The 24001-nt window shown below is 69.2% G+C and overlaps 4 protein-coding genes across 14 annotated transcripts; 3 read left to right on the top strand and 1 right to left on the bottom strand.

Moving 5' to 3' along the window:
- Positions 1 to 5: 5 nt before the first annotated feature.
- Positions 6 to 7641, top strand: AJM1 (apical junction component 1 homolog). Its single transcript, XM_070378664.1, is given in 4 exon segments — positions 6 to 1237; positions 2826 to 2971; positions 3047 to 4764; positions 4767 to 7641. Coding segments are annotated over 2 exon segments (2925 nt in total). The 5' UTR covers positions 6 to 1237; positions 2826 to 2971; positions 3047 to 3098; the 3' UTR covers positions 6026 to 7641.
- Positions 7642 to 8738: 1097 nt separating this feature from the next.
- On the top strand, positions 8739 to 10204 carry PHPT1 (phosphohistidine phosphatase 1). Its single transcript, XM_070378663.1, has 3 exons — positions 8739 to 8971; positions 9334 to 9458; positions 9941 to 10204. Exons 1-3 carry the CDS (start codon positions 8812 to 8814, stop codon positions 10031 to 10033), a joined length of 378 nt encoding a protein of 125 aa, XP_070234764.1. The 5' UTR covers positions 8739 to 8811; the 3' UTR covers positions 10034 to 10204.
- Positions 10205 to 10351: 147 nt separating this feature from the next.
- Positions 10352 to 19676, top strand: MAMDC4 (MAM domain containing 4). 11 transcript variants are annotated; one of them, XM_070378661.1, is made up of 29 exons: positions 10352 to 11077; positions 12026 to 12133; positions 12207 to 12380; positions 12460 to 12585; positions 12745 to 12875; positions 12951 to 13035; positions 13151 to 13276; positions 13429 to 13566; positions 13657 to 13745; positions 13829 to 14002; positions 14258 to 14342; positions 14427 to 14606; positions 14703 to 14828; positions 14944 to 15075; positions 15182 to 15306; positions 15389 to 15500; positions 15644 to 15760; positions 15877 to 16011; positions 16154 to 16290; positions 16360 to 16567; positions 16654 to 16791; positions 16914 to 17032; positions 17113 to 17203; positions 17344 to 17490; positions 17633 to 17767; positions 17852 to 17979; positions 18063 to 18171; positions 18650 to 18825; positions 18944 to 19676. In XM_070378661.1, exons 1-29 carry the CDS (start codon positions 11026 to 11028, stop codon positions 18983 to 18985), a joined length of 3645 nt encoding a protein of 1214 aa, XP_070234762.1. In that variant the 5' UTR covers positions 10352 to 11025; the 3' UTR covers positions 18986 to 19676. The 11 variants fall into 11 exon arrangements, with proteins under 11 accessions (XP_070234762.1, XP_070234760.1, XP_070234757.1 ...); XM_070378659.1 differs by lacking the exon at positions 13829 to 14002; XM_070378656.1 differs by lacking the exon at positions 13829 to 14002 and having other exon boundaries at positions 14427 to 14828.
- A 417-nt stretch (positions 19677 to 20093) lies between these two features.
- On the bottom strand, positions 20094 to 23947 carry EDF1 (endothelial differentiation related factor 1). Its single transcript, XM_070378662.1, has 5 exons — positions 23767 to 23947; positions 22089 to 22140; positions 21599 to 21759; positions 20990 to 21083; positions 20094 to 20519 (listed from the first exon to the last, which is right to left on the bottom strand). Exons 1-5 carry the CDS (start codon positions 23842 to 23844, stop codon positions 20458 to 20460), a joined length of 447 nt encoding a protein of 148 aa, XP_070234763.1. The 5' UTR covers positions 23845 to 23947; the 3' UTR covers positions 20094 to 20457.
- Between the last annotated feature and the right edge of the window lie 54 nt (positions 23948 to 24001).

The raw sequence follows: 24001 nt of genomic DNA, 5'->3' as shown, positions 1-24001 counted from the left end.
CAGGCAGGCTCTGCCCCACTCGTGCCGTGCTGCGTGCAGGCGGGCCAGCGCAGCCGCCCTCCGCGGACCTGGTCCCACCCCTGAGGGCGGCTGTGCACCCCTGCTTCCACCTGGCACTGACCTCAGCCCTGCAGGCCCCTCTGGCTGTCATTAGGGCTCTGCCCCACCCACAGGTGCCCGAGAACTGTCCCCTCCAAAGGCGTACAGACTGCCTTCTAAGGACGAAGAGGGGGCGGTGGGCAGGCCGCCCTCTCCCCAACTCAGGTGCCCAGAGAGCCCCACACCCAGGATGCAGATGGGCAGCCATGACTGGGCAGGGGCCGGGCACCACACTGACCCATAAGGGCACCTGTAACCCAGTTCGTGAGGCTGGCTATCATTGTAGTGCCCACTACCATGAGGACCAGACTGACCTGGACTGGCCCAAGGGCCCCTCAGCTGACAGGCCAGAACGTGGCTGCCCTGCCCCTGGGAGCTGCAGGCGCCAGCGCCCTGCCCATCTGCCAGCCTGGACTGTTTCCTGGCTCAGCCTCATGTGAAGGGCTGGAGAGGGGATGTTACCATGCAGTTCTGGGGTGTGCACACCTGACCAGGGCAGTGGGGCCTCCGCCTGCCTGGACACGGGGGGCAGAGGAGCCTGTCCTCCCGGGGAGGCCGCACAGCGGGAGGACAGGAAGCAGCAGGGCCCTGGGGGTGCCCACGTGCCCGGGGAAGGCTTGGCGAAGACAGGCCTGCAGCACAGAGGCCAGCAGGGCATAGGGCTGCCCATCTGCTCCTGCCTAGGCTGGCCGCAGGCGTTTATTCCGGGAGCTGTCCGCAGCGCGTCCAGGACTTGGGCCGCCTCCAAGGCCCGCGCTCCAAGGCCGGCCAGGCTGCCGGCTGCCCTCCAGCAGATGTCCGGGAGGTGGGGGCGGGCAGGCTGGGCCAGGCGCTCCTCGGCCGGAGGTCTTCTCGCTGGACCCCAGGCATGTATCTTGAGGGCTCAAGGAGCCCCTCACCGCGCGGCCGGCTCGGCCCCAAGCGGGAGCCAGCGCGCTACGCAGGTCCCCGGCCCACCGCGCGGTCCCTTTAAGTGCAGTCCCGCCGGCCGCCATCGGGGGCAGCACCGAGCGGCCCGGCAGCCTCACGCCGCTGCCTCGAAGCTTCTGCCGGTGCCGGGGCCGCGGCGGCGCGGGGGACGGCGGAGCGCGCGCGGGCCTGCGCAGACCGCCGGGCGCGGTGCGGGAGCACCGCCCAGGTAAGGGGTCCAGGCCGCTGCCCCGCGGATCTTCTGTGAGTGCGGCGACCAAGAGGACGGGGACGCTGCGCCTTGGAGGACGGCGGTCCCCACCCCCGGGGGCTCGGGGCTGGGCCGGGCTGCACGCCGGGGAGGGCCACCCGCCGGGCCCCTTAGGCCTGGGACCCCGGCGGGGGCGGACCGTCCCATCGCCAAGGGAAGGGGTGTCGCCCAGTCTGGCTCCTCGGGGGCCGTGGCAGCTCCAAGGCCGGGCTGTCACCTCCCTGGGGCGGAGCCTCATACCCTGTCATCCAGCCCCCGGTCCTGGCCTGGCTTCAGGGTGGGAGGGGGATGGGCCTGGAAACCAGGGACAGGTGGGTGGGGGTGCTGAGATGGGGACAAGCACTGGGCCTGGGTGTCTCTGACCCAGGGGGGCAGCTCTGCTGGCAGGAAAGCCCTGGCACACCGGGGACACAGAGGGTCAGCCAGACCAGAGGCCCTGCCAGGTGAGCACCCAGCTCGCTTTTCCGAGCTCACCTTGGAGCATGCTCCCCCAGCCTGTGAGGAGGTGGAGACCCCGTACCGCTGTCTGAGCCACCCCCCTCCACCCCTAGCCTCTCTAGGCTTTGGGCACCCAGAGAAGCCGCTGGCCCAAGTCTGAACGTGGGCCTAGTACAGAGGGGTGGACCCCAGCTCAGCCTGCATGCGGGGGCATGGAACCTCAGGTTTCCATGGAGCTCTTCCGTGATGCTGAGGGGAGGGCCTGCCTGAGAATTGCAGGTGGCAGGGGCTCGATCCACCCACCGCCCTGCCTCCCCTGCTGGCGGCCTCCTGGCCTGCTGCGCCGCTCAGGGACCTGGGGGCAGCCTTGAGCTCCTTGAGCTCACACACCCCCACGTGGTCCAGCAGCCAGGGCCTGGTTTCTGCTGCCATGCGCTCGCTGCAAAGATTGGGGGGTCGCTCTCCCAGCCTTGTCATGACAGCCCCAAAGAGCTTGGTGAGTTTCAACCACCCCAAAAAGAGGGAGAGTCAGAGGCGGTTCCTGCAAAGCAAGGGGAGCTTTGGGGCCCAGGTATGAGCTCCGGAAGCACGGCTGTGGCCAGCGCCACACGGAGACTGAGGGCAGGGCAGCAAGCCCATGAGCCTCTGTGCCACGCCTGGGCCTGACGGGGCCACTTCAGGGCCTGCAGGGGCCTCTGCGCTGGGCCTTGACACAGTCCTGGGGGACGGCTGCATGTCCAGCTGCGCCAGTTGGGGGGGGCAGGGGGTGCAGGAGGCTGGCTAAGGTTGCTTAAGGCTGGGGCCAGGGGCTTCAGACTGCAGCATGGGGGGATTGCTCTGCACTAGGCGTTAGGAGCAGGCTTCATCACCTGCTTTATAGGAGCCAGCACCTTAAAGCAGTCTGTGAAGGCCCCAGTGAGCACACAGTTGTCCCACCTGTGGGCACCGGTGGGGTGGTCCTGGGGTCACTCTCATTCTTCCTACCCTACTGCTGGCCTGTCCCTGAAAGGGGGTCTACCCCAGCCTGCCAGCGGTCACTAGTGAGCACAGGAGCTCGGGGGCCGCTGCGATGACGTCCCCTTTCTGGTCACCCACCTCCTCCCAGCAGAAAGTGGCCCAGAAAGGATGGTGTGGAGGAGGGGGCAAGACCCGAGTGGCTGGACAGCTGGGCGCCCCCTGCAGGTGCCTGGGACGCCGGCATGGAACACGGGCCTGTGGCCGCAGGCCTTGGCTGCCTCCCGGGCTGTGCCCCAGGTAAGCCAGGCCAGCGCTGGGGGTTAGCGGGGCCTGGGCTGCAGAGGGGCCGCCCTGACCCGCGTCTCCCCTCAGGGCGAAAGCCCCGAAAGGCCGAGTGAGCTGACGCCTGGAGACTTCTTTTAAGATGACCCGCACCGACCCGCCGGATCTGCTCGTGTCGACCGTGTACCAGGACATCAAGGTGGCGGCCCCGGGGCCCGTGTCGAGGCCCCCGCCATGTGAGCGCCCCATGGCCCGGCCTGCAGCGCCCGCGCCTTTCAACAAGCGCCACTGTCGAAGCTTCGATTTCCTGGAGGGGCTGGACGGGGTGGCCATGGAGGCCCGCCCGGAGGCGCCGCCTCCGGAGCCCGCCGCGCCGCGCGCCCGATCCCGCGACGGCGAGACCCGGCGCCGCGCCCGTTCCAAGAGCGCCCCCCGCGCGCCCCCGAGCCTGGCGCCCGCGCCCGCCTCACCACCCGTGCTGCCGCGCCGAGGCCGAGAAGCGCAGCGAACGGCGCGGGCCGACGCGTCGCCCCGCCGGGAGCCCGCGTACCCCGCGCTGCGCGCGCTCGCCAACGAGCTACACCCCATCAAGCTACAGCCGCAGCGGGGCGGCCCTGGCCGCATCGCGCCCCTCTGCGCTGCAGCCAACCGCTGCGCGCCAGCTGAGCCACCCGCGGGGCCCGCCCCCCACGTCCGCTGCCGCCTGGACATCAAGCCAGACGAAGCGGTGCTGCAGCACGCCGCCCGGGGCTCACGGCCCTGCGGGCCCCCCGAGCCCGCGCCCTGGCCCCGCGCCGCCCCGCAGCTCCACGGTCTTACGGTGCCCGGGCCTCGCCACGTGGCCCTCTCGCGCACCCCCACCCCCAGTGACTCGTACTGCACCGACCCCCGGGCGCTGTACTGCGACGGACCGCTCCCTGGGCCCCGGGATTACGCGGAGCGCCGGAGTGTGCCCTTCACCACCCCGCCGGGGCCCACCCAGTTCTTCTACACGGAGGAACCAGAGGGCCACCCTGGGGGCTTCATGGCCAGCCCTGGCCCGCCCTTCGACGGCTACTATCCCAGGCCTTTTCTGCCCGAAGAGCCCCCGGGGCCCAGTCCAAGACGCGGGAGCGGCTACTACGCGGGAGAAGTTCGAACCTTCCCGGTCCAGGAACCACCCTCCCGCTCCTACTACGGGGAGGCCCCCCGCGCCTACGGCCCGCCCTGCGGCCCGCGTTATGCCCCCGAGGAGCCTCGAGCCCGCCCCGCCGCCCGCGCGTTTTACACTGAGGACTTCGGGCGGTACCGCAATCGAGAAGCCCTGACGCGGACTTATCCACACCCGCGAGGCAGCCCGGCCTGGGGTGACTGGGGCCCGCGGCCTTACCGCACCCTGCAGGTGGCGCCCCCGCCGGACCCCGGCCCGCTGCTCGCCTCCTGGCACGGAGGCACGGGCACCAGTCCACCCCGGCTAGCGACCGACAGTCGCCACTACTCGCGCTCCTGGGACAACATCCTGGCATCTGGGCCACGCCGCGAAGACCCCTTGGGCCGGGGCCGTAGCTACGAGAACCTGCTGGGCCACGAGGCGCGGGAGCCGCGGGGCACGTCCCCCGAAGGCCGGCGCCCGCCCGTCGTCGTGAACCTGTCCACCTCGCCCCGACGCTACGCGGCGCTGTCCTTGTCCGAGACGTCCCTGTCCGAGAAGGGCCGTGTTGGGGAGGGCCCAGGCCGAAACTGGTACGTCACACCGGAGATCACCATCACCGACAACGATCTGCGCGCCGCCGAGCGCCCGGCCGCCAGGAGCTGGGAGATGCCGGGGAGCCGCCCCCGCCAGTCTCAGCCCGCCGCCCCGACGGCCCCGCCTCTGGCCGCCAGCGCAGCCTCGAACAGCTGGACGAGCTCATCACTGACCTGGTCATCGACTCGCGGTCCCCAGCCGGCCAGGCGCTCGAGCCCACGTCCGACGGCCTGGGCCGCCAGCTGCGGCGCCTGCTCGACTCGCGGCCCTCGGGGCCCGGGGGCCCGGCGCTGGCGCCGCGCTCGCCACCTGCGTCTGCCGGTAGCGCCGAAGAGCCCGCGGGCCAGGGGCAGGCGGCCGACGCCTCCCCTGAGCCCAGCGCCGACGAGGACGACCTGATGACGTGCTCCAACGCGCGCTGCGGGCGCACCGAGACCATGTTCAACGCCTGCCTCTACTTCAAGTCCTGCCACAGCTGCTACACCTACTACTGCTCGCGCCTGTGCCGCCGCGAGGATTGGGACGCGCACAAGGCGCGCTGCGTGTACGGCCGCGTGGGCAGCGTGTGCCGCCACGTGCTGCAGTTCTGCCGCGACAGCGGCCCGGTGCACCGCGCCTTCTCGCGCATCGCGCGCGTCGGCTTCTTGTCCCGCGGCCGTGGGGTGCTCTTCCTGGGCTTCCCGAGCCCCGGCTCCGCAGACAACTTCCTGCGCTTCGGCCTCGAGGGGCTTTTGCTGTCGCCCACCTACCTGTCGCTGCGCGAGCTGGCCACGCATGCGGCCCCACTGGGCAGCTATGCTCGGGAGCTGGCGGCCGCTGGGCGCCTCTACGAACCAGCCGAGTGCTTCCTGCTCAGCGTGTCGGTGGCTGTGGGCCCCGGGGCCACCCCGCCCGGCGCCCCTGCCAGGCCAGTGCCCGCGCCTCGCAGCCCGGGACCCACGGTGCGCAAGTTCGCCAAAGTGGCGCTGGCGGCCGGCAGCCCAGCACGGCCTCCCCCCGCGCGGGGCCGCGAACCCGACATGGAGACTTTGATCCTGACGCCGCCGCCCGGCACTGCGGGCCTAGACCAGGACGGCGAGGCGGGCCGGCGAGCACGCGAGGTGGCCTTCATTCACATCCAGCGAGAGCTGCGGCTGCGCGGCGTCTTCCTGCGCCACGAGTTCCCGCGCGTCTACGAGCAGCTCTGCGAGTTTGTCGAAGCCAACCGGCGCTTCACGCCCACCACCATCTACCCCACGGACCGGCGCACCGGCCGCCCCTTCATGTGCATGATCATGGCTGCGTCCGAGCCGCGCGCGCTCGACTGGGTGGCCAGTGCGAACCTCTTGGATGACATCATGTGAGCCGCGGGGGAGCGTCCGGCCCCGCCCAGTCCACCCAGGGCCCACCCTGAACCCCGTCAGGTCCACCAAGCCCCGCCCAGTCCACCCAGGGCCCACCCTGAACCCCATCAGGTCCACCCAAGCCTCACTCGGTCCACCAGGCCCCGCCCACATCGCCGCGAGCTCCGCCCCGTCGCGGTCTCCCGAAGCGCCGCCTTTCCCCGCCTTCCGGCGACAACCCTCCCAGTCCCGCCGGGCTCTTTCTCCCCCAGTTCGTCCTCGGGGCTCCCTAGAGGCAGGTCCTCGACCGCTTGGTGCTCCCCGCTGGGAGGTGGGGTGGGTCTGAGGACCAGCCCGCCCTGCCTTTGCGCGGAGGGGTCACTACTGCAGACCCGACCGCGCGTATCCGACTCGTCCGCCCCCTGCCCATCTGCAGGGCCTCCCTGGAGCCTCTCCAACCGCGGCTCGCCGTGGTCCAGGAGCCCGAGTTGACCAAAGCCTAGTCCTGTCCCTTTAAACACACCCCCCCACCCGCTTCCTGTGGTCTGGGATGCACCCTGCTCAGAGGCTTTTCCTCTCTGGAGGACAGACACGCTGATTGGTCTCGGTGTGTCCGCACCCCGAGCACTTCCTGGCCTGGTGGGCAGGCAGGGCCGGCGGGGACCTGCGTGGGGCCCTCGCAGACTGGGTCAGACCTCGGTACACTGACGGTGCTGCCCGCCCTGCCGCAGGGGTTGGGACAAGCAGCAGTGAAGGGGTACTGGGGGTGGGGGGTCCTCAACCAAGGCACAAGACACCCAACCAGAGGGGAGGAGGTCCTGGGCCGGGGAAGCGGAGGGGAGGGGCGCTGGCCAGAGCTCAGACCCGGCAGGGCGTGGGTTGGGCTGCCTGCTCTCACCTGGTCGATGGCCCCAGGCGTGCGCCAGAGCGGCCCTAACCTCACAGGCGGGAGCAGGTGCAGAGACTGGGTGAGCGCGAGCGGCCGAGGAGGCCCTCCAGTTGGGACCCTATCAGTAGCCCTAGTGAGGACCGAGGAGGAGGTTCGTCCCCAGTCTGGAGCAGGGGCGGGAGCGAGCTACTTCCACAGGGCGGCGGTCCGTCAGAGGTGTGGGGGGGGGGGGGCGCAGTTGCGCAAACGCCCGCGCTCTAACTCGCTCTGGCCCCGCCTTGTGGTGCTGGCTGGACGCTTGAGGCTGGAGTGCACGCTCCAGTGTCCGTTATCCCCGCTCTCGTCGGGGGGTGCCCGCTGGCCCTGGCCCGAGAGGGCGAGGCCTGGCGCCCGGAAAGGCCTTCCTGAAGCCCCAGGCCCCCGTCAGGGCCAGGTGGTGGGAGGCATCCATTCAATTAAATTGTGAGCCCCACCCCCCACCTCCGATCGCTGCCCGCACCCCCGCGCCCATCTCCTCTCGTTCCTTCACCTGCCTGCGCGCCTGCCTCGGCTCCGCGCATTCGCACCGGCCACGCGCCCCGCTTAGCCCCTCCCGCCTTCGCGGCCTCACAAACTGGCCGCCGCGCCCCTTGCCCAGGGGCCTCCGCCTTCGGCCCCACGCGCCGCCCAGGAAGGACCCTGGACTGGGGTTACTTCCAGAGGGGGAGCGCTTTTGAACCAAGGAAAATATAACTCGAATGTAGCCACTGCTGCCTCGTTTTTTGTTCAGAGTGGGTGCGACGTTGAAGATTTTTGGAGCCGAGGGGGGCGGGCCTTTGGAAACAGGGGTGGGAAACCACTGAACAACGTGGAGTGGGAGGGTGGAGAGAGGGGCTCGGACTCGGTGGGGACGCGGTCTGGGAGACCGTGGGACTCGGTGGGGACGCGGGCCGGGAGGCCATGGGACTCGGTGGGGACGGGGCCCAGGAGACCGTGGGACTCGGTGGGGACGCGGTCTGGGAGACCGTGGGACTCGGTGGGGACGCGGGGCGGGAGACCGCGGGACTCGGTGGGGACGGGGCCCAGGAGACCGTGGGACTCGGTGGGGACACGGGGCGAGAGACCGTGGGACTCGGTGGGGACGGGGGCCAGGAGACCGTGGGACTCGGTGGGGACGGGGGGCGGGAGGCCGTGCGACTCGGTGGGGCCGGGGCGGGAGGCCGTGAGACTCGGTGGGGAAGCGGGCGGGAGACCGTGGGACTCGGTGGGGACGGGGCGGGAGACCGTGAGACTCGGTGGGGACGCGGGCGGGAGGCCGTGGGACTCGGTGGGGACGGGGCGGGAGACCGTGAGACTCGGTGGGGACGCGGGCGGGAGGCCGTGGGACTCGGTGGGGACGGGGCCGGGAGGCCGTGGGACTCGGTGGGGACGCGGGGCGGGAGACCGTGGGACTCGGTGGGGACGCGGGCGGGAGGCCGCGGGACAGCACGGGGAGTACCCGGGCGCGAGGCCCTCAGATACGCTGCGGGGACCCAGGAGGAAGCCGAGGGCAGCGCGCGTGATCTGCGGAGGGAGTCAGGGCCAGCGGGCGCCCCCTGCTTCTCGTGGGCCGCCCAGCCCCGCCAGAGGGGCCCGTCAGCCGCCCCCGACCCCCGGGCAGGGGCTTCTCCGTGGGCTGAAAGGTATCCGCACCCACTCCCGGCTCCTTGTTCCCCTTTAAGGGGAGCTGGCGCGGTCACCGCGCTGCAAGGAGCTGGGCCGCGATTGGCCCGCCTGTGCCGCCGGTCGGCCGCACGGTTGGCTGAGGCGCTGGGCCCGGGCAGCATGCCCCCGCGGGATTGGCTAGCGGCTTCCAGGCCCCGCCCCCCCGCGCCGTCAGCGCAGCCAGGGGTCGCATGGGGCAGGGCCGCGGGCCGCAGGGCGAGCGCGCTCCGGGAACATGGCGGCGGCGGGCCTCGCCCAGATCCCCGACGTGGACATCGACTCCGACGGCGTCTTCAAGTATGTGCTGATTCGAGTCTATGCGGCGCCGCCCTCCGGGGACCCGGCCGTGGAGACCAAAGAGATCGTGCGCGGCTACAAGTGGGCCGAGTACCACGGTGAGGGCGGGGCGGTGGGCCGGGGGCAGGGCCTCGGGCTCTGTGGGCGGGGCCAGCGCGTCTGGAGCGGGGCCGAGGGCGGGGGTGGGGTAGACCCTGTACCGGGTCTTCTCGCCGGCTGGCTAGGTGGCAGGGAGGCTTCCAGACTGTCCTGGAGACGAGGGGCTGCCGTGGCCCGACCCCCACTCCTAGTCCCAGGGCCCCTGCCCAGGCGCACCCCCTCCTCCCTTTTCTCCCGTCCGGAGAGTCTCCTCTCCTGGGGACGGGGGCTGCTTAGACCTGGGGGGCCGGGGTAGGGGATGCGGGGGAGGGCCTCAAACCCCTTCCGCCCTGGCTGGTGCTGAGCTTCCCTCCCATTCCAGCCGACATCTACGACAAGGTGTCAGGCGAGATACAGAAGAAGGGCTATGACTGCGAGTGCCTGGGGGGCGGGCGCATCTCCCACCAGAGCCAGGACAGGAAGATCCACGTGTACGGCTACTCCATGGTGAGCCCACAGCTGAGGGCCCCAGTCCTGGCTGGGGAACACCCGGCCCTTCTCAGCCACAGAACCCTGCCTCCAGGGCCCGCAGCCTCCCAGTTTCCACGCGGCATGACCCAGGAAACATAGGGGGTGGGAGGGAGCCACTGCTTGCCCCCCGTGGGCTGTGTGCTGTTCCTGCCCCAAAGGCCTGGCCGGGCCACTGTCCTCCAGCACTTCGAGGCTGCCAGCGCTGCGTTGGAGCTCGGATGCCTGCCTCTCCCTTCACCACTCTACCTGCAGGGTCACAGGGCACCCAAAGCTGGCTCGGCCTCTGGCTGGAGGGCCCTCCCTCCAGGTTGGCTCACTCGAGGCCACACTTCCCCAGGAGAGTGGCTTGGGTGGCTAGGGGGATGACAGCCTCCTCCACAGCTGGCTCCTGGTGTCCCTGCTGCCTGGGGGCCCCCAGAGCCAGAACCGGGTGTGTGAGAGCCACCTCCTTCTGTCAGGGTTACGGTCGCGCCCAGCACTCTGTCTCTACTGAGAAGATCAAAGCCAAGTATCCGGACTACGAAGTCACGTGGGCTGACGACGGCTACTGAGGCCCACTCGAGGCCCGCTCCGTCTAGCAGCCCACTCAGAACTCTGCCCTGAAAACCCCTCCCAAGGGGCCGGACTGCACCCCCTGGCACTTTGCCACCCTGGCCAGGCCTCGGTGCCTGGGGCTCCCTCTCGGGAGAATTAAAAGCATCGTCAGCTCTGCTGCTCCCTGAGCTCTGTGTGTCTTGGCGTCTGTGTTCTCAGCTCACCTCGCTGTACTTCCAGCTAGTGTGGGTGGGTGGCTGAGAGCTAGAGGCTGCCCCTCACCCGGATCTGCCCGGGGGCCCAGGGAGTGGCAGTGCGCACTCAGCCCTTTGGGGTCTGATAAGGGGGCCCTGGCTGCTGCCGCCGTTTATGGCCTGATTGCTTCTCCGTGCACCTGCTGTCCGCACGGTCATCTGGGAAGAGGCCTGACAAGCCCTTATGCAAGGAGCTAGGGCCAAGTCCCTCCAGCCTGCGGAGGCGGGGGCCCCTCCTGGTATGGGGTAGGGGCACCAGCAACTCCCGTCTTGGCCACTGCTGACTGAGGTCACAAGTAGGGTGGTCTATGGCCCCTCGACTCCAGAATTGGGGCCGCTGCCTCAGGCTCCTGCTTCAAGAACCAGGCGTGGAGCCCCTCTCCCAGGACCCTCCTCCTGGCGCTGCAGGGAGCAGAGGCCTCCATCACGCTGCACCCGCCTCCTCTGGACTCCAGGGCCCTCACAGGAGCCTCTCCACACAGGCGCCGTCGTCACGCTTTTAAAGATGAGGAAGCTGAGGCTCAGGTTAGACAAGCTCCCAAGGCCGGACGGCGATACACTGGGCAGCGCCTGGCTCCAAATCCTCCACTGGGGTCAGTGCTGCGAGGCCCAGAGCCCCTCGGCTCCTCTGGACCCTGTGTCTGGCTGCGCCCAGCCCACACCACACGGCTCGGACACTTTTTGACGAGAGAACAGTCGTTGTTTTTAAGCAAGCAAGTGAAGAGGAGCCACAGGCCGAGTTTCGGGCAGGGACGATGTCCCTGGTCGCCAGGGTTGCCCCTTCCCTGTGCAGTGAACTCAAGCCAGGTGCGTGGTTTGCACAAGCGGCATTCGTGCCCGGCTGAGTTGAACTCTGCGGGACCAGAGGCCCCAGGAGGAGCAACTGAGGCTTGTGCCACTCGGCACTGTCTCCAGCGGGGCCTCCACCAGATGGCTGGGCAGGAGTGGGCACCACGGCTGAGGCCCGACCTTCGGCCAAAAGGGGGCCAGGCAGGTGGGAGCCCCCTGTGCCGGGGCCTCTCTTCCTGGGTGCACTTACAGCCAGGTGTTCGTCCTTGTCAGCATGGGGTGGGGCCAGCGAAGGGCTGCAGATACAGAAAGAGCTGAGCCAGGCCCGCAGTCAGAGCAGAGTCGGCCTGCGGGGCCTCGGGCTGACAGCCAGGCAGAGTCCCCACCAGGCTGGCCAGGGCACACAGCGCCCCAGGCCTCCCTGCCTCGGGCCTGACCATGCCTCTGCACGGTCATCTCCTGCCCGCCGTGGTCATGCTCCTGGGTGAGTTGCCGGGCCTGGCTCCTGAAGCAGGAACGACAGGGGGCCCAGCTGCTGGGTCTGCAGGGAAGGAGGGACGTGGGCCCAGGACGGCCTGCAGTCCGGACGCCGGGCGAGCCCTTGGGGTCCTGGGGACGGCCTCGCTGGGGTAGGGATCCGAGTCCAGCCCGCTCTGGGTGCAGGCTGGGGGGCCTGGGCCGCAGCCCCTCCCGAGTCGTGCTGGGCTCCGGTCCTCCCTGGGGAGGGACCCACGTTGGGGATGGTTGGTCCCTTGCACACCCAGGCACCCCATCCTGACAGCCAGCCTCTCCTGGGCCCTGACAGGGACCCCTGGGGGCAGTTCTCCGTGGCTTTCTGGCCCCCTCCCTGCACAGCCTCTTGGCCCGGCCCCCACATGTCCCAGGATGCCTGACTCTTAGGGGTCTCTGTCCTGGGGAACAGCGGGGCCTCCCTACCCCAGGCCACCTGGCTGTCTCTGCTGGCAGCAGGGTCCCCCGGCTGGGCCTGGGTCCCCAACCACTGCAGGACCCCCCGCGAGGCCGTGTGCAACTTTGTGTGTGACTGCAGGGGCTGCCCCGACGAGGCGCAGTGCGGTGAGCCAGGGCCAGGGGGGCAGCAGCGGGGCCCACCCTCGCGGCCACCCCGCCTGACCCCCTGCCCTCCCAGGTTACCACGGGGCTTCGCCCAGCCTGGGCACCCCCTTCACCTGTGACTTCGAGCGGGACTCCTGTGGCTGGCGGGACATCAGCACTGCGGGCTACCGCTGGCTCCGAGACCGCGCAGGGGCCTCGCCAGAGGGGCCAGGGCTGCGCGCGGACCACACTCTGGGCACTGACCTTGGTGAGGTCTGGGTGGGGCTCCATGCTGTCCCCAGCCCTCTGTGCCTCCCGCCCCATCTCCTGACCTCTCGGCTGGCCAGGCTGGTATGTGGCAGTCGGCACACACCGTGGGAGGGAGACGGCCACCGCGGCCCTGCGCTCCCCTGTCCTGCACGAGGCCGCCCCCACCTGCGAGCTGAGGCTCTGGTACCACGTGGCCTCAGGAGGTGCGCACCCCATACCCCGCGACCCGAGCCAGGTGGCCCAAGACGAGGGGCGCAGAGACGGGAAGGCGCCCCCAGGGTGGGCAGGGGTCCTGGGGTGGGCACAGCCACGGGCCTGGGGGAGGCCTGGGGCCTGAGCTGCCCCCGGACCCCTCACTGCAGATGTGGCTGAGTTGCGGCTGGAGCTGACCCACGGTGTGGAGACGCTGACCCTGTGGTGGAGCGCAGGGCCCTGGGACCCAGACTGGCAGGAGCTGGCGGTGCCCACTGGCCGCATCCGGGGCCCCTTCAGGGTGAGATGGGCACGCTGGACAGTGGGGCCGTCGGGGAGGGTCTGGGCCCTGACTTAAGGACTTCGCTCGCTCCAGGTGACCTTCTCTGCCACGCGAAATGCCACCCACAGGAGCACTGTGGCCTTGGACGATGTGGCCTTCTGGCGCTGCGGGCTGCCCAGTAAGGTCCCCCGGCCGTGGGCCCACTCCTGGAGCGGGGAGGGGGTCAGCAGGAGGCCCTGGTCAGTGGCCCGCCTGGGGACTTGGGGCAGGTGATGGGTTAACCCTGCCCCCAGCCCCCCAGGCACACTGCCCCCGGGGGCACCACCGTTGCCGGAACGAGGCCTGCGTGGAGCCCGCCCAGCTGTGCGACGGGGAGGACAACTGTGGGGACCATTCGGATGAGGATGCGGCCCCCTGCAGTGAGTGGGACAGGGGGCTGACCCTTGGCACCGTCCTTCGGGGGCTGAGACAGCTGATGTCCACCAGAGCTTGGGCCGTGAGCACAGGCCTGGGCGGCCCAGGGGCCAGGCAGGAGGCCCCACTCGACAGCCGGAACCCCCTTGTCCCCCAGGACACTACATAGCCACCGATTTTGAGATGGGCCTCGGCCTGTGGAACCACTCAGAGGGCTGGACCCGAAATCACAGTGCCGGCGGCCCCAGGTACCCCGCCTGGCCACGTGGTGACCACACCTGGAACAGCGCACAGGGTGAGGCCTGGGGACCGCCGCCCGCCCTGCCCTGCCCCGGGACCCCCCGCCCCAGCCTGCCGCCCCGACCCAGGCCTGCCATCTCCCCAGGCTCCTTCCTCGCATCCGTGGCCGAGCCCAGCACCCCAGCGGTCCTCTCCAGCCCCGAGTTCCAGGCCTCGGCCCCCCACAACTGCTCGGTGAGTGGGTGGGAGTCACAGGGCGCGGCCCTGGCTGCCCAGGCCCTGTGGCGTCTCCGCTAACCGTGCTCGGCCCCTGCTAGCTCGTCTTCTATCACTACCTGCACGGGTCTGAGGCCGGCTGCCTCCAGGTGTTCCTGCAGACGGCGAGCCCTGCGGCCCCCCAGACCCCCGTCCTGCTGCGCAGGCGCCATGGGGAGCTGGGGGCCGCCTGGGTCCGAGACCGAGTTGACATCCAGAGCGAGCACCCCTTTCGGGTGAGGCTGGCAAGGGCAGCATCGTGCGGGGAGGTCCGGGGCCCCTCAGGGAGTCCCATGTGGGCCCCTCCACCATCTCAGGAGGAGGGCAGGCCAGAGGACGGGAGGGGCTCCCTGCAGAGATGCCCCCTGAAGGGCTGGGTGTCCAGCAAGAGCCAAGGATGAGGTGTGGATTCTGGGGAGAGGACTCGGGGGCAGACCGGCCTGGGGATCACAGAGGGGTGCTGGGGCGCCCCCGACCCCATCGGTCCCCAGATCCTCCTGGCTGCGCAGACAGGCCCGGGGGGCGTCGTGGGCCTGGATGACCTCATCCTGTCCAACCACTGCAAGCCAATCCCAGGTGAGCCTGCTGGGCACCCTCACGCCCCACCCTGGGAGAAGCACAGGCCCCGCCAACCCACCTGACCCCCGCGCTGGCCCACAGAGCTGGCGGGTCCACCTCCAGGGTGCTGGGCCCCAGGCCCCTGGCCCCAGCCATCCAGCCTGCGGCCTTGGAGCTTTTGCGAGCCCGGACACTTCTTCTGTGGGGACCTGTGTGTCCCCCCGGAGCAGCTGTGTGACTTCCAGCAGCAATGCCCGGGGGGCGAGGACGAGCAGGAATGTGGTGAGCCGGCCAGGGGCCTCCCCTCCCTTCCCCCAGCCTCCCCTCTGGGAGCGGCTGGCGAGGCCCCAGGCCCATCCATGCCCCCTGCCCTTGCAGGCACCACAGACTTCGAGTCACTCTCAGGCGGGGGCTGGGAGGACGCCAGTGTGGGGCAGCTGCAGTGGGTGCGCCTCCCGGCCCCGGACAGGGGGATGCCCAGCCCGGACGCCCACGGGGCTGCTGGTGAGGCTCCGCCCGAGACAGCCTGGGGCCTGCCTTCCAGCTGCCCCCTCTCCTTAGGGAGGGCGCTGAGTCGGGGTCCCTGGGAGGAACCAGCTCTGAGGCCTGCTCTCCCCAGGGCACTTCCTGGCTGTGCAGAGGGCCTGGGGGCAGCTGGCCGAGGAGGCCCGGGCGCTCACACCCACCCTTGGCCCCTCGGGCCCCCGCTGCGAGCTCCGCCTGGTTTACTATCTCCAGAGTCACCCCCAAGGTACCACCGTCCCTTTGCACCCTCTGCCCCGTCCTGGGGTGGGGAGTCAGAGCCCCCGGGCGAAGGACAGGGGCAGGACGGGCCGCCCACAGTGATCCCTTGCCAGGCTTCCTGGAGCTGGTCGTGGTGGAGGGCAGCCGCCGCGAGCTGGTGTGGCAGGCCCTGGGCACCACCGCTGGGGGCTGGAAGGTGGACAGGGTCCTTCTCGGGGCTCGCCGCCGGCCGTTTCGGGTGAGGAGAGCGGCCTGGGGCAGAGAGGGGCCCCCGCGGGGCCTGCCCTGGCTGACGGCCTCCTCCCTCATGCCCCATGAAGCTGGAGTTGGTTGGGCTGGTGGACTTGGACGGCCCCGGGCAGCAGGGCGCAGGGGTGGACGACGTGACCCTGACGGGCTGCAGCCCCACAGCAGCCGCTGAGGAAGACTCAGGTGCTTCCCCCAGGTGCCCGGCCCCCCACCCAGGCCTCCTCGAGGGGCCCCCAGGAGCCCCCTCTCCAGGAGCCAGTCTCCCCCACCCTCTCGGCACTCAGGAGGGGTGTCGGGGGTGCTGACCCACCTCTGCCCGCCCCCAGAGGTCTCCTGTAACTTTGAGCGGGGGGCCTGCGGCTGGCACACCGGCCACCTCACAGATGCCCACTGGCACCGGGTCGAGAGCCGTGGCCCGAGGTACGACCACACCACGGGCCAAGGTAAGCCAGGGTGCCCGGGGGGCAGCTGCTAGACCCCGCCTGCTGGAGGCAGAGAGGAGCGCGGGGCTGAGCCCTCCAGCCTGGGGCCCACAGACCAGCGCCTTGCGCCCCCGCAGGCCACTTCGTGCTCCTGGACCCCGTGGACCCCCCAGCCCGGGGCCCTGCTGCCCACCTGCTCACCCAGCCCAGGGTGCCCTCAGCCCCTCAGGAGTGCCTCTCCTTCTGGTTCCACCTCTTCGGGCCCCAGATCGGTGAGGCCAGCAGCTGGGCAGGGCCTCAAGGGAGCCTCACCGGGGCCCCAAGTCCTGCCTCTTGCTCCCTCAGGGGCCCTGGGAGGGGATGAGAGGCAGGGGTTAAGGCCTTGTTCCCTCCCCACCAACCCCCTGTCTCTAGGGACCCTACGCCTGGCGATGAGGCGAGAAGGGGAGGCAGAAACGCACTTGTGGTCACGGTCTGGCACCCACGGCAACTGCTGGCACGAAGCCTGGGCCACCCTCCACCACCAGCCGGACACGGGCGCCAAGTACCAGGTGAGGCCCGGGGCGTGGGCGCGGTGGGTGAGGCGAGGCCCCAGCCGCTGACCTCTCTCTGCCCCCCAGCTGCTGTTTGAGGGCCTCCGGGATGGGTACCACGGCAGCATGGCACTGGACGATGTGACCCTGCGGCCCGGGCCCTGCTGGGCCCCCAGGCGCTGCTCCTTTGAGGACTCAGCCTGTGGCTTCTCCGTGGGGGGCCGGGGCCTCTGGACACGCCAGGCCAACGCCTCGTGGGGCCCCCACGCTGACCACACCACGGAGACAGCTCAGGGTGCCCACTGGGGTGGGGCAGTGGGCAGACAGGTGGGGTGGGGAGGGCGGGGCGGCGGCCGGTGGGCTGACCCTGCCACCCCCCAGGGCACTACATGGTCGTGGACATGAGCCCGCAGGCCCTGCCCCGTGGCCACGCGGCCTTGCTGACCTCGGAGGAGCAGCGGCCCCTGGTGCAGCCCACCTGCCTGACCTTCTGGTACCACCTGAGCCTCCGCAACCCAGGTGAGGGGCTGCTGGGAGCCGGGGCCGTGGGGTCCCCTCAGGAGGCCCTTGGGAGCCCCCCCACCACAGGGGCCTGAGCAGGCACCCCTGCCACGCTGACGGGGCTGGCTGCTCGGCGGCAGGCACTCTGAGGGTCCACGTGGAGGAGGCCGGCAGGCAGCAAGTACTCAGCGTCAGCTCCCGCGGAGGGGCCGCCTGGCGCCTGGGCAGCGTGGACCTGCAGGCCGGGCAGGCCTGGAGGGTGAGTGGAATAGGGGGCCCTCCTCACCCCAAAGGCTGTCTAGGGTGCAGCAGGCACGACCTTCGCCCGGTGCCCCCCAGGTGGTGTTCGAGGCAGTGGCCGCCGGCGTGGAGCACTCCTACGTGGCGCTGGATGACCTGCTCCTCCAGGATGGGCCCTGCCCCCTGCCAGGTGGGCGCCTGTGGCCTGGCTCCTGGTGGTCCTGGCTCCCTGCCACCCCCACAACGCCCGGCCTGACCTCTACACCCCGCAGCAATGGTGCCCCAGGGGTGGAGGGCGCGGGGCATCACCCTCACGGCTGGCCCCTGCAGCTTCCTGTGACTTCGAGGCTGGTCTGTGTGGCTGGAACCATGTGCCCCGGCCCGGCCTGGGCGGGTACAGCTGGGACTGGAGCAGCGGAGCCTCGCCCTCCCGCTACCCGCAGCCCCCCGTGGACCACACCCTGGGCACAGAGGCAGGTGGGTCCAAGGCAGGAAGGGCACCCAGAGCCACACACGCCTCACCCCAGCCTGGCCCGCCCAGCGCCCAGCGGGGTCAGAGGCCACAGATCGGGGCGCCGGCTCCATCGGGTCCGCTGGGCACCCGCTCTCTCATCCCCAGGCCACTTCGCCCTCTTCGAGACCAGCGTGCTGGGCCCAGGGGGCCGAGCGGCCGGGCTCATCAGCCAGCCTCTGCCCCCGACCACGGCCTCTTGTCTGCGCTTCTGGTACCACATGGGCTTCCCCGAGCACTTCTGTGAGTGAGCCAGAGCCCCGGGGTGCGGCAGGGGGTGCCGGGGCCGCCCCACTCTGCCTGAGCGTCTTCACACCCTGCTCCCAGACCAGGGCGAGCTGAGGGTCCTCCTGAGCAGCGCGCAGGGGCAGCTGGCCGTGTGGGGCGCGGGTGGGCGCCACAGACACCAGTGGCTGGAGGGCCAGGTGGACGTAGCCAGTGCCAGAGAGTTCCAGGTGAGGCGGGTGCGCCAACCCGGAGCCCTTGGGCGGCTCCAGCCCTCTCCCCGGCCCATGCAGCCTCTTCTCCCTCCCGTCAGATTGTGTTTGAAGCCACGCTGGGCGGCCAGCCGGCCCTGGGGCCCATTGCCCTGGATGACGTTGAGTATCTGGCTGGGCAGCGGTGCCAGCTGTCCACACCCAGCCAGGGTAAGCCCTGCCTAGCGGGCCGGTTCTGCTCCAGGGCAGGGCCTCTGCCAGCCCCTGGGTTGGCGGGTCATGCCCTTGCCTGAGGGACCAGGAGAGCCACAGGCCGGCTGCCCTTGCTTCGGGGCCCCAGCCTGGGGCCGGGCCGTCCCGGGTTCCTGTGCCCCCAGGAGCGGGGTGCCCCCGGCCTCTGCCCACTGTGCTCCAGCTCCCGGTCAGGCCAGAGACCACAGCCGCCCTCCTGCTGGAGCCCTCGCTGGGGGCTGTGACTTCACGATAAAGGGGGCATCCAGCCTGGGGCTATAAGCCCCGGGTCTGCAGCCCTGTGCCTGCCAGGGCCCAGCCTCAGCCCATAACTGGTGACTTCAGAGGGGACCTGGAAACGCCAGGCTGTGGGGCAGCCATGCCGGGCACCCTCCTCGAGCCTGGGTGGGGCTGAGACGGGACTGGGATCCTGGGTCACGTGCCCTGCGGCCCGCAGGGGATGGGGCGGCGGCCGCGGTGGTGCCGGCTGCGGTCGGCGGCACCCTCCTCCTGCTCGTGCTGCTGCTGCTGCTCGGGGTTGCAGGCCGGCGCTGGCTGCAGAAGGGGGGCTGCCCCTCTTGGGGCAAGGCGGACACCGTGACCCCCGGCTTCGACAACATTCTCTTCAGTGCGGTAGGAGCCCTGGGTGGGGGTGGCGGGTGGGAGCCGGGGGTCGCTGTGTGCTGCCCCACACTCAGCCTGATGGTGCACAGGGCCCCAGTGGCCACTAAGCTCCTCCCCTTCCCCCTAGGACCGCGTCACCCTGCCAGCATCAGTCCCCCACGACCAGTAGACGAGCCAGAGAAGACCTCAGCTCCTCACACGAGCTCACCGGCCACCGGAACCCCGGGCCAGGGACCAACAGCTGCCTCCCTGCCAATACATTGAGGCCCTGTGCCCGTCACCCTCACGGGGCTGCACCCACAGACCAAGTGTGGTCCCAACCCCAGCAACATATGCCCCAGCCCACAGGGACACCGCCCCGCCGGCCGGGGTCTGCCCGTCAGCAGGAAGAGTAGCTCCCCAGACCCGATCCAGTCTACCTGAGAGCACACGCTTGGGGGCCCCTCCCGTGGGCCTCGGTGGCTCAGGAGACGGCCAGGGGCTCGAGGCACCTGGAGGCAGCACTGCCCCAGCCCAGGCCAGAGGGACCCCCCAGGGCCCCACCTCACTGGGCGATTCCGTATCTGATGAAAGACAGAAACCCCACAGGTTCAGGCAGCAGACAGTAGCAGACACTCGTCAGGGTCCACGGTGGCCGGGGCTGGACTGGCAGGGGGTGCTCCAATCTGTCCAGAGTCCCAAAGAAAGGCCCCCGTGCCCGCCCTGCCAGGGCCAAGGCCCCCGTGCCCGCCCTGCCAGGGTCACGGTCCCCGTGCCCGCCCTCCCAGGGTCACGGTCCCCGTGCCCGCCCTTCCCCGGTCAGAATCCCCACCCACCGGCCACCCCCATGTAATAAAAGGAGCAGAGTCTTTCTAACCCAGGGACAGTCCCAGGTCTGATCTTACACACAGGAGATTCAGACACCACCCACCCAAGTCTGCGGAGGACCCCCGGCTTGGCTGTCCTGGAGGGTGTGACGGCCACTCTTGCACAGCCAGGTGCCCCCTCCAGCCCAGGCAGCACCACTTTGCCACCCGAGCCCACTGGGATCCACAGACAAAAATGTGACTGGGGACTTGGCACCGGGGGCACCCGAGTCTGATGCCCAGAGGCTGACCGATGCCCACTAACCGTCCCAGCAGAAGTGACGAGAAACAGCTTGCAGAGGGACCATCCCAGCCCCTCAGGTTCCCTCGCGGTGCCTCATGAAGATAGCCCTTTGCAGCACTGGGGGCTGGAGGGAGGGGGCACTGCAGGCACGACAGCAGAGGGTGGGGGGCAAGGAAACACCACCAGCAGAAGGGCAAAAACTTTATTAGCTTCTCTACGAGCCAGGCTGGACATACAGCTCCTCTCCCAGATGGTGACCACCCACCCCCTGCCAGCTCCCCGGAGCCATCCCCGCAGCGGGATGGACCCCGGGGGAGAGGAAGGCAGTGTTCTGCACCCCACTGAGGGCGGGGGGCAGGGAAGAAAAAAATCAGAAGCAAACACTTTGCAAGGTTTTGTTAGTTAGACAGCAGGTACGATGAGAGGGGTTCCCGGGCGGGGCTCCCGCCCATGTTCCGCTCGGCCGCGTGGAGAGAGCCGTGCTGGCGCCGGTGGTCGAGGGGACCAGCCGGACGAGATCAGCCGGAACGCACTGATTTCGAGGCTTTATGTTCATTTTGCCCTTGGCCCCTTCTCGATCGGCTTCCCAATGTCCTTCCCCCGGAGCTTCAGGCCTGAAAGAGCCACGGGCCGCCACTGACCACTGCAGCTCCCACTCTGGACTTCAAGGCACAGGGCAGCTCCTCAGCCTCCGAACCCACTGTCCCTGGGACACAGGCTTCCGTCCTCTGGAGGGGGCGGGGAGTGCCATCCTGGCCCTGGGCTCTCACCCACCCCAGGACTAGTTCTCACGTCTGATTCTAAAGAGCATGTGCCTGCCCCTCCTCGAGGGGAAAGCACAGCCCCTCCCAGGACCAGGCTTCCGCTTGGAGCCATGCTGCTGCCAATGCTGGGTGGGCAGCACGGGGGGGTGGGGAGACGTGAGGGGGGTGCGCCCAGAGACAGCATGCTCCTGGGAATGTTCTTCAGGCTCTGGAGGATTCCGGGGCCCTCAGGGCCTTCCTGCACCCTCCTTACCAACTGCAGCCAGGAGGGGCAGCCACCCTGCGCCTGGCCAGGCAGTGAAGGCCAGCAGGACACTTACCAATGGCTCTCTCGATCTTGCCCAGAACCTGGTTGTTGGGAATGGCCCGGCCACTCTCGTAGTCCGCAATGACTTGCGGCTTCTCGTTGATTTTCTAGAGAGAACGTGTGTTTGCCCGTCAGCTCCAGGCGGTGGTGGGAGACGGACACAGCCAGGGGAGGGCCTCAGGCTCCGCACGGCTGTGTGCAGGCCCAGGGCTAGAGCAGACGCAGCTCGGCAAGTCCCAGCTGACTCGTGCGGGCCCTCAGAGGTCTTGGGGCTCCCCGGGCCCGCGCCCGCCTGCCCGGCTGTGGCTGGAGGGCCCGTGCGCTCACCGTGGCCGGGGTCCCAGGGCCTGCGCCCGCCTGCCTGGCTGCAGCTGGAGGGGGCCGTGCGCTCACCGTGGCCGGGGTCCCAGGGCCTGCGCCCACCTGCCCGGCTGCAGCTGGGGGGCTGTGCGCTCACCGTGGCCAGGTCCTTCTGCGTCAGCCCCTTGCCCTCAGAGGTCTCAGGGCTCCCGGGGCCCGCGCCCGCCCGCCCGGCTACAGCTGGGGGCCGTGCGCTCACCGTGGCCGGGGCTCCCGGGGCCCGCGCCCGCCCGCCCAGCTGCAGCTGGGGCCGTGCGCTCACCGTGGCCAAGTCCTTCTGCGTCAGCCCCTTGCTCTGCCGGCCCTGCTGGATGACCTTGCCGACCTCCAGGGTGACCCGATCGTGGTGCAGCTCCTCGGTCTCCCGGTCCAGCTTGGCCGTGTTCTTGGTGATCGAATGCTGCTTGTTCTGGCCGGCGGCCCCTGGACCGTGCAAGGCAAGAGCAAAGGAGAAGGTCTGCAACAATCCCACAGGTGAGCCGGTTCGGAATGGAACCCGGCCCCACAGGCGCCCTGAGCCTAGCAGACAGGCTCAGCCAGGCCACCCAAAGTGGGGACACCCTCACAGACCTAGGAGCACTGAGCCCAGGACTTCCTCCCAGCGACAGGAAGTGGGTGGGAGGACCCCTCCTGATTCATGCCAACCACCGCTGCTCCAACAGGACCCTCACACCCACCAGCTCTGCAGCCACCCTAACGACCGGGGAACCCAGACACTCCCCGGTCCCACAAGTGGACATATAAGTACCTACATTTCTTAGAAGTCTCCACATCTTCTCCTCGTCTCTGAGCCGCTAAGATGGCCTAGAAAATGAGAAAGTGTTTTTTGGTCAAAATTAGCTTTCCGGTACCTGGCCAACCCCAGTTTAGGCTGCTGCTGCTAAGTCGCTTCAGTCGTGTCCGACTCTGTGCGGCCCCATAGACAGCAGCCCACCAGGCTCCCCCGTCCCTGGGATTCTCCAGGCAAGAACACTGGAGTGGGCTGCCACTTCCCTCTTCAATGCATAAAAGTGAAAAATGAAAGTGAAGTCGCTCAGTCATGTCTGACTCTTAGCGACCCCATGGACTGCAGCCCACCAGGCTTCTCCGTCCATGGGATTCTCCAGGCAAGAGTACTGGAGTGGGGTGCCATTGCCTTCGAAGTTTAGGCTACTGTCAGCCAACTGATAATGCCTCATGCTTTTCAAGCCCTGGCAGTCAGGCTCTGAAGTCACACCCTGAAGCGCCCTGCTACGTGCCTAGTGCCTGATGTTTTCTCAAGGACCGACAAGCAAATGCCGGCTTTAAGCCAAAGCTTGTCATACAAATCCCTCTACGTCCAACTGTCCAGGCAACTCTCAATAAACTTCTGCTCAAGAAAACAGAAACAGCTCATGACTCTGCTGTTGAAAAAGACAGGCAAGTGAGTCCTTTTAGAAACCCACACTGGAAATAGACTTCTCTACGAGACTCTCCTGCAAAAGCCGGAAAGAACGTTTGGCCTTCCTCAGCCAAACTGGCTCCTAATAAAATACAGCACATCGCACAAGGCCTGTGGCCCTCGCCCCAAACGCTGGCAGAGGCAGCGCTACCCCTTGATCCACAGTGTAGAAAAGGAATGTAACATATTTCTTAAAGTTTCTGACACCTTAGAGACACGGCTGTGGGGCATTCTAAGTGTGACATGTTCACAAACGTTTTCTAAAGCTGTTCACGTGATTCCTAGCTTGTGGCTATTAAGGTTCCTTTGAAAAAAAAAGAGAGAGAGAGACTGAACTTGGTTTTGACCAACTGGAAAGTCCTGGGCAGGTCGATGAATGCTAGTCAGCAGGGCCAAAGCCAGTCGTGGCCCAGAGCTGGCACTGCGTGTCTAAGGCCGGCCCAAGGCTGCTGAGAGTAGAAAGGAGCAGGGCTGGAGACTGACCTGCCCGTCCCAGCTTCCCTTACAGCGACTCACAGGGGAACCCGATGGATTCCCAGAGAACCGTCTGCCCCAAGTGCCCTCAGGGCATGCCGGCTACTCTGGCAAGATGGGGACACCAGGGTCACCGCAAGCTGAGTCCTAGGCCACTCAGCCCAGGGCCAGGGACTCCCTTCGGCCGGCAGTGTGCTTCAGTGGGCTCCGCGGGCGGCCTCGGACTGGCCGGGCACCGGGCAGCCGGCGGACGGGGGAGGAACTCGCCGGGGCGGTGGTGCCCGCCAACCCTGCCCGCGTCCGATCGCTTCCCAGGGCCCGCCACTGACCGTCCTCGCTGACAGCCTCGGCCCAATCCCCTCCTCCACCCGGGTCCGGCAGTGCCTATCCCGCGGGCCCGTGTCACAGCCCGAAGCCGCCTCGACGCCCCCGGCCCGCCCCGGGGCCCCTCTCCGCGCCCACCCGGTGCCCGATCCGGCGCCGGGCCCACTGCCCGCCCACGGCCTTGGGTCCCGAGGCCCGCGCCGCGCCCGCACCTGCTTGGACTTGGCCTGGGCGGCCGTGGGGCCCTTTTTGCGCAGCACCGTCACCGTGTCCCAGTCGCTCTCAGCCATGGCGGGGCGGGCAGGGAAGGCGGTCCGTCCGGCGGCTCCGCGGCAGCTGCTCGAGACCCGGCGACGCGACGTCCCCTCGTCGCTGGGCCGCTTCCGGCGCCCGCTGCGGGCCCGCCCCTCCTCCCATTGGCCGGCGACTCGGGGGGCGGGTACTTCC

Source organism: Bos mutus, chromosome 11 (assembly GCF_027580195.1).
Source record: "Bos mutus isolate GX-2022 chromosome 11, NWIPB_WYAK_1.1, whole genome shotgun sequence".
Lineage (NCBI taxonomy): Eukaryota > Metazoa > Chordata > Mammalia > Artiodactyla > Bovidae > Bos > Bos mutus.
The sequence above is the reverse complement of the archived record's forward strand: the minus strand, read 5'-3'. Positions and strand labels throughout refer to the sequence as shown.

Excerpts from the sequence above, each read along its gene's own strand:
- PHPT1 (XM_070378663.1), top strand. The coding sequence starts at position 8,812 with ATGGCGGCGGCGGGCCTCGCCCAGATCCCCGACGTGGACATCGACTCC. Across the intron at positions 8,972-9,333 it reads CAAGTGGGCCGAGTACCACG|CCGACATCTACGACAAGGTG; the intron begins GTGAGGGCGGGG and ends CTCCCATTCCAG. Across the intron at positions 9,459-9,940 it reads ACGTGTACGGCTACTCCATG|GGTTACGGTCGCGCCCAGCA; the intron begins GTGAGCCCACAG and ends TCCTTCTGTCAG.
- MAMDC4 (XM_070378651.1), top strand. The coding sequence starts at position 11,026 with ATGTCCCTGGTCGCCAGGGTTGCCCCTTCCCTGTGCAGTGAACTCAAG. Across the intron at positions 11,078-12,025 it reads GTGCAGTGAACTCAAGCCAG|CAGGGTCCCCCGGCTGGGCC; the intron begins GTGCGTGGTTTG and ends CTCTGCTGGCAG. Across the intron at positions 12,134-12,206 it reads CCCCGACGAGGCGCAGTGCG|GTTACCACGGGGCTTCGCCC; the intron begins GTGAGCCAGGGC and ends CTGCCCTCCCAG.
- EDF1 (XM_070378662.1), bottom strand. The coding sequence starts at position 23,844 with ATGGCTGAGAGCGACTGGGACACGGTGACGGTGCTGCGCAAAAAGGGC. Across the intron at positions 22,141-23,766 it reads CCCAGGCCAAGTCCAAGCAG|GCCATCTTAGCGGCTCAGAG; the intron begins GTGCGGGCGCGG and ends CTCATTTTCTAG. Across the intron at positions 21,084-21,598 it reads CGCAGAAGGACTTGGCCACG|AAAATCAACGAGAAGCCGCA; the intron begins GTGAGCGCACGG and ends CGTTCTCTCTAG.